Source organism: Stegostoma tigrinum, chromosome 10 (assembly GCF_030684315.1).
Source record: "Stegostoma tigrinum isolate sSteTig4 chromosome 10, sSteTig4.hap1, whole genome shotgun sequence".
NCBI lineage: Eukaryota > Metazoa > Chordata > Chondrichthyes > Orectolobiformes > Stegostomatidae > Stegostoma > Stegostoma tigrinum.
In genome coordinates this window covers 47,568,415-47,581,875 of record NC_081363.1, presented here as the reverse complement: position 1 = coordinate 47,581,875, position 13,461 = coordinate 47,568,415, and the positions used below count along the sequence as shown (strand labels likewise).

Genomic DNA, 13,461 nt, shown 5'->3' with positions numbered 1-13,461 from the left:
CAATTAGTTACCAAACTTTACTTGTATTTTCAAACGGGCAGTTAATGCTAAACGGTCAAGGCATTGCCTGAAAAATGAACCATTATATAGCTGATGATCCTAAATTGATCACCAGTGTAACTGCACATACACTCACGATTATCTGGCAAGTTATACAATCACAAAAAACCACATCTAAAGTCAGACATCAGGTGTTGTGGATTTTGCAAATGTGGGCTATGTTGGACATAGTCAGCACATTGCTTACTGCAAGCAGTCAAAGAGATATGCTTTTCAATCCAATCATAGAATGTGAGCCTTTAAACAGGCGAAACAATTTCACAAACTACATGATTAATTTGTGAAGAGCACAGAATGCCTTTTGGCTTGATGGGAGCATCCTGTTGATGGCGAATGCCAATTGATTTGCTACTACAGGGTGATAGCAGGAAAGAGCTGAGCTAACTAACTCAGATTACTCTCAAAGAAACAAAAATCTCAAAAATTTGAGCAATAGTTGATGTAAGCCATTTCACAATACTACTGTGAAAGTGAGTAGTTCAACCCCAAAAAGCTGCTGCAGTCATGCCAAAAAGATATGGAGACTACATATTAACAAACAAGATGTTGTGCTTTGCTGATGGGATGAGCTTGTATACAGACACGGTGCCTGTTTCAACACAACAACAACAACAAAAAAAGGCGGAAGCTATTTACTCGTTGATTTCCAGGTGCAATTCCTTAGCCAGTCATCCCGCCAGATTTAAAATTTAAACAAAGCTTGGCAGTTGAGTTATCATTAACTGGCAGATTTTCCATAGCAACGTCTCTACCAGAGTCCACTTAGCAACCAATCTGCACACTCACTTCATACAGTCAAAATATTGCCTTCCCCTTACATTGGTATTCTTACAAATATTCCTGACAAATGCAAGATGAAAATCTTCAGCAACATTCAAGATTAATTTACCTAAAACTGAACTTCCGACTTGAAGTTGCCAGAATATATTTTCTCAAAAGCTTGTAAACATTAAACTAAAAATGTTTAAAAACAACAGCAGTTTATACTTACTTGTGGTTGTGCTAGTTCCAATAGTGTTAATTGTTGTAGGTACAGATGTAGAAGAATAAAGTGGTAAGTGTCCATTCTCACAAGCCTGGTTCTTATCAGGCCAGTTAGACGCAGACACACAGATTCCAGAATCACGTAGACTCTGCCAACCATTAAGCTTGTCATCAGAGTTCTGTCTTTGGTGATAATAAAGAGTTTGCCCAAAATCCACTGAATCTGGACGTCCTCTGGTCTGGTTTCCATAGTTAGAGGTGCGGTCCTCTAAATGGTTGAGCCACATGGCTAGTGCATTTCTGTCCTCCAATGAGGTGGCTGGATGGATCAAAGCATAGGATAAGAGCTGTCTGCTTTCCTCTATATGCTGATTGTTCTCGATTGAATGTGCCAGGATTTTAGGTAAAAGTTTCATGTATTCCATTTTTGCATCAATATTTCCTGGCTTCAACAATGGGAGATGGGTCAGTAAAAGCATCATTACTTTGTCCTTGGATTCTTGATGCCATTGGTTAATGAACGCTGCAAAATGTGAAAGCATGGAAACATTTATTATTTGGATTCTAAAGTAATCAAGTTGATGTAAATCTTAAAGTGCTGATGATTAGAAGTTAGATGACATGAATTTGCAGTCATATATTATTCAATATACCTCTTATCAAATGTTATAAGTTCCCCATCCTATCATGTCACTAAGTATCACAAACAAAGCATGCATAAAGTCTTGTACACTGATTTGATCATGTTAAAGTTGGATGACAATTAAAAACTGAATTCTAAAGGTTCTAGCTCTCAACGTTTTGCTGAGGGCCCACTCCCTCAAAACTTCCAAAGACCCCAAAGCAAAAAATCTCATTAAAAATTAGTTTTATACTTAAATATATATTTATTACTTTTTCTCCAAAGTGAAACTTGTTGCTCATTACTACTAGCAACAATAAAAATCAAATCAAGAATCTATTAAAAAATTTCCCATGTCAATTAAAACGTGAACTAAAAACTCTTCAAATAGTAGCTTTGAAGTAATATTTAACGCCATGAAGAAACATTAGATGACTGAAAGCCTCACTGATAGCTTCACTTATCTCCACTGTGGATGGCTCTCATGTGTAACAGACTTCATCCATATTCTCACGTAGGCATACAAGGCCCCTTAACTTGATTGACTCATTGTTGTCACATGTACCAAGATACAGTGAAAGTGTTGTTTCGCATGCTTTACAGGAGATTGTGCCATACAAATTGCATGAGGGTGGTACAGCATGTGAATAGACCCTTCGGATCAACTCTCCCATGCCAACCAGATATCCCAAATTAATCTAGTCCCATTTGCCAGCATTTGGCCCATATCCCTCTAAACCTTTCCAATTAGTGTACCCATCCAGGTGCCATTTTATAATCAAAACTAAAACCCAACTCACTCATGAAATTACCAGATTGTGCAAAGTATGAAAGCATACTCTGCCCTGTTGATCCACAGATGCCTGCTCACTAACATCTGGGGCCAAATGCCAAAATTTGAAGAGCTGTCCCACAGAATAGTCATGCAACAGCCAAAACCTCAAAAAACCCATCTGACAGACAGGGTTTGTGGACATCGCTGGCTGGCTGCAATTTACTGACTGTATCTAGTTGCCCTTGAAAAAGGTGGTGATGAGCTGGCTTCTTGAAATTAGTCCATAATCTGTAGTGTGGCCCACAATGCACTGAGGGAACAAATTCCAGGAATTTGACCCAGCGTCAATGAAGGAAGGATGATATATTTCCAAGTCAGGATGGAGTGTGGCTTGGAGGGAAACTTGCAGGTGGTGTTGTTCCCATGTATCTGCTGCCCTCTACTTTCAAGACGGAAGTGGTCATGTGTTTGGTAGACGCTAAGGATCGTTGGTGAATTCCCAGGCAAGTGGGGGAGTATTCCACCACATCCCGACTTGTGTCTTGTGGATGAAGGACAAGTTTTGGACCGTTAGGAAGGGAAATACTCAAGGCAGCATTCCTAGCCTCTGACCTGCTCTTCTGACCACTGCATTTGCGTGATGAGTCCAGTTGAGTTTCTGGTCAATGGTAACCATGAGAATATTGATAGTGGGGCGTTCAGTGATGGTAGCACCATTGAATGTCAAGGGTCAGTGATTAAATTGTCTTATTGAGAGATGGTTATTTCTTGGCATTTGTGCAGCATGAATATTACTTGCTACAGGCAACTCTTCTCCCCTCCTTATTGTATTCTTTTGTCCTCTGATGGCTTTTAAAGACTTTCCACGAATCTTCACCACATTGTATGTTGTTTCCTTTGTTTTTACGTTTTGATTTATCTTCTCAGCAATAGCTGCCTCAACCACCCTTTAGCACATTTATTCTTCTGAATTTCTGCTGTGCCTCTCAAATTACTGCCACAGACCCCTGCCATTGCTACTCCACTGTCTTCCCTGCCAGGCTGCCCTTCTGATCAAGTCTGGCCAGCCCCTCCATCATGTATCTACAGGATTTGCATGGCATGCTCTTTGAGATGTCAAAGACCATATCACCACTGATGGATGGAATTCTTTTGACTTATCAGACACCCAAGCATTCCACATGGTTGATAGATCTCTCAAATGCATCTTCTCAATGATGACCACCCCACCCCACACCACCGCAACCCCCACTCTCCTGATCACATGAAATAAATTTGAAGAATGTCTTAAGATTTTTCCTGTGAGTGTTTTGATCTCTTTTAATAATTAACGAGATAATTTAATCATTGTCTCTTGACATTCAATCATGCTACCTTCATTGAATGCCCCATTATCAATATTCTTGCGGTTACCATTGACCAGTAACTCAACTGGACTCATCACATAATTGATCATTTTATTGCCTATATTCTGCCTCAAGAAAGCAGTTCTGTTTTAAGTACTTTCTTGCAAAGGTAATTGATCATTATTTCCCACTCACTTGATACTGGTGTTGTTCAAAATGAAAAAAAAATCAAGCTAGTAGAGTCAAATGTGAAAATTTTAACCTAATCCCATTGTGCCTTATGTATATTTCCACAGCATAATCCTAGTCATGGTATGCAACTGAAAATTCAGTTACATCATCATTCTAGGTTGTTCCAGACATATTAGCACCCCCAAATTTCTGCCTTTGTCATTGTAGGTCTAGCAAATACTGTGACAGGAATATCCAGTCTCTGTGGTATATCTTACATGGCACACAATGCTGCTATGTGCCAGTGGCAGACGGCCTTCTTCATAAGACATGAAACTAAGTTGATAGCAAGAAGCAATATAGTCTCCGAAGGCATAGAAACTGTGTAGGTAGAGTTGAAAAACTACAAAAGATGAAAGATTGTGATGGCAGTTTTGTACAGGCCTTCTAGCAATAGTCAGGGTTGGGGCTGAAAATAAAACAAGACATAGAAAAGGCATGTAACAAAGACACTATTATAATAATGTCTTTATAACGAATACCTCATCAGATTTCAAGCTTGAACAGATGATATACAAAAGGCTTACTTAACTTTTGTTCTTGGTTTACAACTACTTGAGATGAATGACTTACTATGTCAGAAATTACGTCTTTTTCTCCTGGGTATCTGACCAGTACTCCAGGTGGGAACAGGGACAAAGGAGGAACTAGTTAGATTAAATATTGAGCATGATTTACCCCCTTCAAACTCCTGGTTGAATTCAAACAGTGGTCCGTAGGGAAGTACCAGCCTTTTTGAGAGTTACCCACAAAATGCCTGGGTGAAATATACCAAGAGTTTATGCAGGTTACGATAACAAAAAAAAAGAAGAGATTTAGAGCAAGACTGGAGTCTGAGTGAAAGATTCAGACTTGTGGGTATCTTCCATGATACTGTATAGGCTAACACAAGTTTAAAATAACACAATTAGACAAAAAAAAGTCATAAAGGTAAAGCAAACTGAACTGGGAGGATTCAGCTTCTGTGTGGTATTTATAAAATGATAAATTTAAATGTAAACAAATCAGTTTGCATGTTCTGATTTTTTTCACTGATGACTCCTGCATATCGTTTGTGCAGTTGAAGTATTGTAATTGCAATTCCACAAAATTAAAAAACAAAAGAACTGCGGATGCTGCAAATCAGGAACAAAAACAAAGTCCCCGGAAAAGCTCAGACCTAGAAGCATCTGTGAAGTAAAAAAATTGTTAACGTTTCAGGTCCAGTGACCCTTCCTCAGAAGGGTCTGAGGAACGGAGAAAGGATCACCAGATCTGAAACTGTTAAATGATTTTTTTTCTTCACAGATGCTGCCAGATCTGCTGAGCTTATTAAATTTCACCACCTGGAAGTTTCTCTGCAAGCAACAAAGACAATTGTTCCAGAATACACTTTTTTAAACAAAGACACTTAGTTCATCGAACTGTACATTTTATTACTATTATTATGACTTACCACAATGACACAAATTGGTGATATTTTAAATTTAGATTTGGGTGATAGTCACGAGATTCCTCAAAACTTGCAATATTCCACACGGATACACTAAAAATCTCAAATTCCATTAAGGATACAAAGGTGATAATAACATTTTCCTCCTTTGTCTGGGTCAGTGAAGTGTCAGATTTCTATTGAACAACCCCTCCAAAGTGGCATGATGGAAATTGACAGTTGCATGCAAAAATGATAAAATGCAAATTCATCCACAATACCACACAGCAATCCAACAATGAGTTCCAAACAAAGCAGAATTACGATAAATCAAAAAGATCTTAATGAAAAGCCAATTGATACAGATTGTAGTCATTGAAATAATCTAATTTAGATACCTTTAGTTTCCAGAAGTCAGGGACAGTTTGTGTTTCCCAAAACTTTTTCTTAAATGGGCTCTTTCCATATTTTGAAATGGTTGCCATTTAATACAATGAGGATGTTGACTGCTTCCAGAAATGTCAGGCCAAAAGAAAATACAACACCTCTTGGCATGTGACAATCTTGATATCATGAATACTCCAGATGATCAAGCCTTGTAGGGGAGATGTCTACTTTAACTAATTCTGAACACAGTACATGTTCTGAAACTCAATATGGCTCAACTTGGCAAAAACTACTTCATAATTATCTATTATAAAAATGTAATGGTGTTCATCAAGGGAACATTAAGCCACTGTCAGCCAGCCCAACCCATACCAAAGCATGGCTGAAAGTTGTTTGTCCGAATTACTTTAGTTACCCAACTTGGGTTTTTCAGAGAGAGTAGGAACTGCAGATGCTGGAGAATCCAAGATAACAAGGTGTAGAGCTGGATGAACATAGCAGGCCAAGCAGCATCATAGGAGCAGGAAGGCTGACATTTCGGGCCTAGACCTTCATCAGAATTTTCTGAAGAGTCTAGGCCCAAAACGTCAGCCTTCCTGATCCTATGATGCTGCTTGGCCTGCTGGGTTCACCCAGCTCTACACCTTGTTATCTTGGCTTTTCATCAGTTGCCTTGTAATATCCAAACAGATAGCTAAACACCCACCTCTTGATCCTAATCTCTCAAAAATCTGATTCCCGAAAAGAAGCCTGCACGTTGTCTGTGAAGTGAAGCAATTCCCAGCTTATAACTAGCATACCATTCTCAGCAATTCAACTTGCCTGAGCTTCTATGAAAGTGACTTGTGTGTACAACCATCTGAAAGAAAGTCAACTAGACGTTGTCAGATACTAATGCACAGAAACCAGTTGATAGCTTTGACTTCAAGTATTTTGTAACTTCCCTTCTTTCCTTTCTTGCATATTTGTGAATGTTAATGTGAATTGTGAACCATTCATTTTCCCCTCTCTCACCTCAAGTGTTTAGAAGGTAGTAATAGACCCTACTTTTCTTAATCATAGGATCCCTAGTGTCAAAGCAGGCCATTCAGACCATCAAGTCTACACCAATCCTCTGAACAGCATCCCACCCACATTCCACACCCTATAATCCTGCATTTCTCATGGCTAATCCTCCTAACCTACACATCCCTAGTGTGGACACTACAGGGCAATTTAGCATGGCCAATCCACCTAACTGGTACATTTGTGTCTAAGAGTCTTTTCTAATCTACGGACTACAGGAGGAAGTCAGAGCACCCAGTGAAAATGACGCAGATATGTGGAGAACATGCAAACTCCACATTGACAGTCACCCAAGTCTGGAATCAAACCTAGGTCTGTAGCACGAAGGCAGCAACGCTAACCACTGAACCACTGTCCTGCCCTGCAAAAGAATTTGCTGTGCGCCATTCCACATTGGGCCTCACAAACAAGTTTTGGGCAATACATCCCTTTAAAAATAGAATGGGGGAAAATCCTCTGGAGGAAATTAAAAACCCCTCTCTCAGGAACAAGAGGAAAGGACAGTAACAACAATTTTATTCCTTCTGCTCTTTTCTGTGAAAATATCCAAAAAAATCCAATTACATTAAAAATACAACATAGCCCAACTTAGGTGAATTGATCACTAGTAGTCAACTCCATTGTTTTCACTATACAAAATCAGGTAATCCCATACTACAGACAAGCAAATTCAGTATTAATTGACAACTGTGTTGAAACAAAATGCTCCAGGAAAGAAAATTAGTACAATTTCTCAAACATTTAACTCGAATTTGAACCTTGCACAAAAAGATTCAAAAGGAATTTTAACTACAAGTTGTAATGATGAGTCTAATATAGTTCTGATAATTTAAAGAAATCGGGCTCCCAAAATGATCAACCAGTTTGGTTGCGCCAGGAGGTACACTTAATGGAAAATGTTCCTTATTTAAATAGTTCTATCACAAATTTGTAAGGCAAAATCATAGAGCATAACAGCACAGTACAGGCCTTTCGGCCCTCGATGTTGTGCTGGCCTGTCATACCGATCAAGCCCATCTAACCTACACTATTCCATGTACGTCCATATGCTTGTCCAATGATGACTTCAATGTGCCTAAAGTTGGCGAATCTACTACCGTTGCAGGCAAAGTGTTCCACTCCCTTACTACTCTGAGTAAAAGAAACTACCTCTGACATCTGTCCCATATCTTTCACCCCTCAATTTAAAGCAATGCCCCCTTGTGCTCGCCATCACCATCCTAGGAAAAAGGGTCTCCCTATCCACCCTATCTAACCCTTTGATTATTTTATATGTTTCAATTAAGTCACCTCTCAACCTTCTTCTCTCTAATGAAAACAGCTAGACATGAACATAAAAAGACACCATGAAGAAAATACTCAGTTGGTCAGGCAGTATCTGCAGATATGCTGTTAGCATTTACCCCCAAAAACAAGTTGTTACTCTTAAATTTAACACGTCAGCCAAATATCCACAGTCGTGACCAGTCACCACCTTCTGGCATATGGCTATAAAAACCAAAATCATTTGTTTTACTGGGTATTGCTTTTGAATGCAGAGTTGAAATGTCTAGGTTCCCAGATGTAATTCCTTACATTTGATTCATAAGCATGTTTGTACCTTTTAACGAAATAGTTATTAGGTTTCAGAACAGAGGGCAGATTTTTAACAAAAGACAAACTTGGCAGAGTCAAGAGTTAAATGCATTGTTGAATTGACTGTTTTTAGAATAGTAAAACATATCTACAATACGCCCTAATCTCAATGGGAAGGATTGAGATCTGAAATAATGGGAACTGCAAATGCTAGAGAATCCAAGATAACAAAGTGAGAAGCTGGATGAACACAGCAGGCCAAGCAGCATCTCCGGAGCACAAAAGCTGACGTTTCGGGCCTAGACCCTTCATCAGAGAGGGGGATGGGGAGAGGGTTCTGAAATAAATAGGGAGAGGGGGGAGGCGGACCGAAGATGGATAGAGGAAAAGATAGGTGGAGAGGAGAGTATAGTATAGGTCGGGAGGGGATAGGTTAGTCCAGGGAGGACTACAGGTCAAGGAGACGCCCCCCTGCAAAAATTCCATCCCTTATTCCCAATTCCTTCGCCTCCGCTGCATCTGCTCCCAGGATGAGGAATTCCACTCCCGCACATCCCAGACATCCGCGTTCTTCATGGACCGCAACTTCGCCCCTGCAGTGGTTGAGATTAGGGCGGTTATGGCGGGTGGGGCGGGGTGTGAGGGATACGTTGGGGGAAATGCGGGAGACACGGTCAAGGGTGTTTTCAACCACTGTGGGTGGGTGGAGGATGTGTATGGGCTCGAGCCCACCGACTCCCACAGTTATCCAGAATACACTGCTACCTAGGATGAGGCATTCCAGTCCCGCACATCCCAGGTGGCCGCGTTCTTCACGGACAGCAACATCCCCCCTGCAGTGGTCGAGAACGCCCTTGACCGTGTCTCCCGCATTTCCCGCAACACATCCCTCACACCCCGTCCCCGCAATAACCGCCCTAAGAGATTCCCGCTCATCCTCACATAGCACCCCACCAACCTCTGGATACAATGCATCATCCTCCGACACTTCTGCCATCTACAATCTGACGCCACCACCCAAGACATTTTTCCATCCCCACCCTTGTCTGCCTTCCAGAGAAACCACTCTCTCCGTGACTCCCTTGTCTGCTCCACACTCCCCTCCAACCCCACCACACCCGGCACCTTCCCAGGCCCCAAGATGACTTTCCATATTGAGCAGATGTTCACCTGCATATCTGCCAATGTGGTATCCTGTATCCACTGTACCCGTTGGGGCTTCCTCTACATTGGGGAAAACCAAGCAGAGGCTGGGGATCGCTTTGCAGAACACCACCGCTTGGTTTGCAAGAAACAACTGCACCTCCCAGTTGCGAAACATTTTAACTCCCCCTCCCGTTCCTCAGACGACATGTCCATCATGGGCCTCCTGCAGTGCCACAATGATGCCACCCGAAGGTTGCAGGAACAGCAACTCATAATCCGCTTGGGAACCCTGCGGCCCAATGGTATCAATGTGGACTTCACAAGCTTCAAAGTCTCCCCTCACCCCACTGCATCCCAAAACCAGCCCAGCTTGTTCCCTCCCCCCACTGCATCACAAAACCAGCCCAGCTTGTCCCCGCCTCCCTAACCTGTTCTTCCTCTCACCTCAAGCTGCACCACCATTTCCCACCTACCAACCTCATCCCGCCTCCTTGACGTATCCGTCCTCCCTGGACTGACCTATCCCCTCCCCACCTATACTCTCCTCTCCACCTATCTTCTCCTATATCCATCTTCGGTCCGCCTCCCCCCCTCTCCCTATTTCAGAACCCTCTCCCCATCCCCCTCTCTGGAGGAGGGTCTAGGCCCGAAACGTCAGCTTTTGTGCTCCGGAGATGCTGCTTGGCCTGCTGTGTTCATCCAGCTTCACACTTGATTATCTTGGAAAGATTGATGCTTGTTTATTAATTCCAAAACATGAGGAGACCAGATTTTCAACTGAAGTTTCGGATAGCTTAATTAAGTAATAATAGAAATAATGGAGTTACATACAGACTCCAAAAGAAAAAGTCATTCAAGTTGGGAATGTGAAATGCAATTTATTTGGTATACTGCACGATTAAAAAAGCTTCCAAAAGAAGCAAATACAACAAAAGTCATTTGCATAGCCATCATTTGCAAGACCAAAAGCACAGATCACCCCCTTGTGGCCATATCCAGTTTATCCATCAGTCAGAGACACGCAGTACAAGATGAGGGAGATAGCTAGAAATGACTCATCCCTTTCCATTTCAGGATAATGGAACTGAAAAGTCAATATCCTTGAGGTAAAGTATACCCTCACCAATTAAACACATTTCAGATCTGAACCACACTGCATAAAAATAAATCATTCTGCCACATGTGGCTTTTTTTGCCAATCGTTTGAAATGTGTGCCCCTACTTATCCATCTTATAGTGAGCAGAACATTTTATTTATTCAATCCGATATCACTTTTAAATACCTCAGATGGCCTCTTTTCTGTGCTGTACTGTTCACTGCTTCACAAAAATGAGTTAGAAAACTAACCAAATGCAACAAAACACTTCTTTCAAATAAAACAAATATCGGTATAAACAGCTGGTTCAAGTTCTGAAGCTAGCCATTTGTCATTTTTAGTGACTGCAATTATCAGTTACATCATCATGCCATGCTGATATAAGTTGGTGCTATAGTCTATTTTTGTACATTGACTACAAAGCATTTTTGTACTTATGAAAAGACTTAAGACTTTCTTGAGGCATTAGTAACAAAGATGGAATACCTTCAGGCTTGTAATAGTTTTATACTTTACACACACACACACACACACACGCACACACACACACACACACACACACACGTGATTTTTTTGAGAGGTGATCACAACATTGGTCAATTAAGCAAGTTTTAAGGAGGATCTGAAAGGCATAGAACAATGAGGTGAGGAGGAGAAATCTATGGAGTAAAAACCAACCTTGGACTCTAGATAACTACAGACATGGCCACCAAAAGGTGGCATAAAGTGAAAGCGAGATGCAAAAGAGACAGAATGTTGGAAGGTTCACAGCAGCTGATAGCTTTCTAGTTTAGTAATAGGAGAGGGCAGGGCCATACTATGGACAACTTGGAAGATGGAGATAATTCTTAAAATTGAAGTGCTATAATAAAAGACACCATTTTACAGTAACAAGTAGACAGGCAACAGGTAAGTGGGAGAGATAATGGGAACTGCAGATGCTGGAGATTCCAAGATAATAAAATGTGAGGCTGGATGAACACAGCAGGCCAAGCAGCATCTCAGGAGCAAAGGTAAGTGGGAATTGGGACAACTTATAGCATGGATAACAGGATATGATGAGCTCAAGTCCTGGAAGATGATGTCAAGCTACAGATCTTGGAACAGAGTATAGTGGTAATAAAAGCATTGGTGAGGGTTTTAGCAGTTGATAAGCATAGAATTGGAAGTACTTAAATGTATGTGGGGGAGTAGGTATATAAAATTGCAAAGTCTGAATTGGGAGTGGGGCGAAATAGAAACAGCAGCTCGAAAAAAATACAAACAAACATTCTAGTTTCTCTTTAACTCACCAGGCCGGTTGTTTGGTGGTGAGCAGCCATTTCATTACTATCTTAGGCAACTTCAACTGTGCAACCTCTAATCAAAGCTTTAGTGTTCTGTTCCGAATTTATATGATATGATCATCCAGTGCGATGGGTCTTGTCACTTCTGGTTCTGTTTCTTTTAAAAGCAGCAGTCTGTATATGGGGTCTATTTCTATGCGTTTGTTTATGCAGTGCCGTGTTGAGAACCAGGCTTCCAGAAATTCCCTTGCATGTCTGTTGTTCACATGTTCCTGTATTGTCACTTTGTCTCAATGAACTGATAGCTGTCATTGTCTGTGTGTATTGAGACAGGTGAATATTGGTTGTGCCTTTTTACTGCCAGTTGTGTTTCTGCATCCTAGTCATCAGTTTCCTCCCCTCACATCCAATGTAATGTTTATTGCACTTGTTGCTTGAGATTTTGTATATTATGTTCATGTTATTTACTGTCGGTATGGAGTCTTCGGTCTTTGATAGCATTTAGCGTAGTGTTGATGGAGGAACAACCTGCTCAGTTAACTAAAACAACTACATCCACAACCAGAGCTACAAATTTTAGCTTACACAAACACGCTCAGTTCATCTGAGACAGTGACTGGAGAAGGGTACAGAATGGAAAGGAAAGGAAAGGAACAGAGCTGTGTTGGCAAAGAAGAACAAGGGATTGATTATTGGCTTGTATAGAGCATTGGCTGATCAACTGAAAACAGAGGGCTGGGATAAACATTTCCTTTTGTGGACAGCGAACTGTAACCAGTGGGGTGTTGCAGGGTTCAGTTCTCAGACTACTTACAATCTATATAAACGATTGCAAACAGAGACAGAGACAGAGTGTAACATAGTAAAGTTCATGATGATTGTAAAATAGGTGGGAAAGTAAGCAAGCAATAATGAGGACAGGAGAATGGGTCAGAATCTGGCAGATGAAATTTAATGTGGTTAACTGCAAGGTTATCCATTTTTGCCAGAAAAATAAAAAGGGCAAATTATTATTTAAATAGGAAGCACACTTGAATTATGTCAGTGCAGAGGAATCTGAGTGTCTTTGTGGATGAATCACAGAAGTGGGTATACAGGTGCAGCATATAATAAAGGCAAATTGATTTATTGCAAAACAATTGGATTATAAAAAGTGCTGTTACAACTACTTAAGGCATTCGTGAGACCACATCTGGAATAGCGTGCCCACATTTGGTCTCCTTACTTGAGAATGGATGTGGTGGCACTGCAGGCAGTTCAGGGGAGATTTCAGAGGTGAGAGAGGACTGTCATACAAGGAGCAGTTCAACTGCTTGGGCTTATACTCGCTAGCACTCAGAAGAATGAGGGAGAATCACTTATCACTTAGGTGATAAAATGCTAAAAAGAGGATTGCTAAGGGAGACACTGAACAGATTGTCTCACAAGGGGGAACTGTCTCAAACAAGATAGAGTAAGAGGAGGTAGGTTCAAAAC

General features: G+C 41.0%; 1 protein-coding gene across 5 annotated transcripts in view; it reads right to left on the bottom strand.

Annotated features, from left to right (window-relative positions):
* The window catches only part of samd4a (sterile alpha motif domain containing 4A), a 174,656-nt gene that overhangs the window by 92,003 nt on the left and 69,192 nt on the right, over positions 1 to 13,461 (bottom strand). For all 5 annotated transcript variants that reach the window (XM_048537812.2, XM_048537810.2, XM_048537814.2 and 2 more), the window contains exon 3: positions 1,052 to 1,567. In XM_048537812.2, coding sequence (XP_048393769.1) covers positions 1,052 to 1,567 — 516 coding nt within the window. The remainder of the gene's footprint in view (positions 1 to 1,051; positions 1,568 to 13,461) is intronic.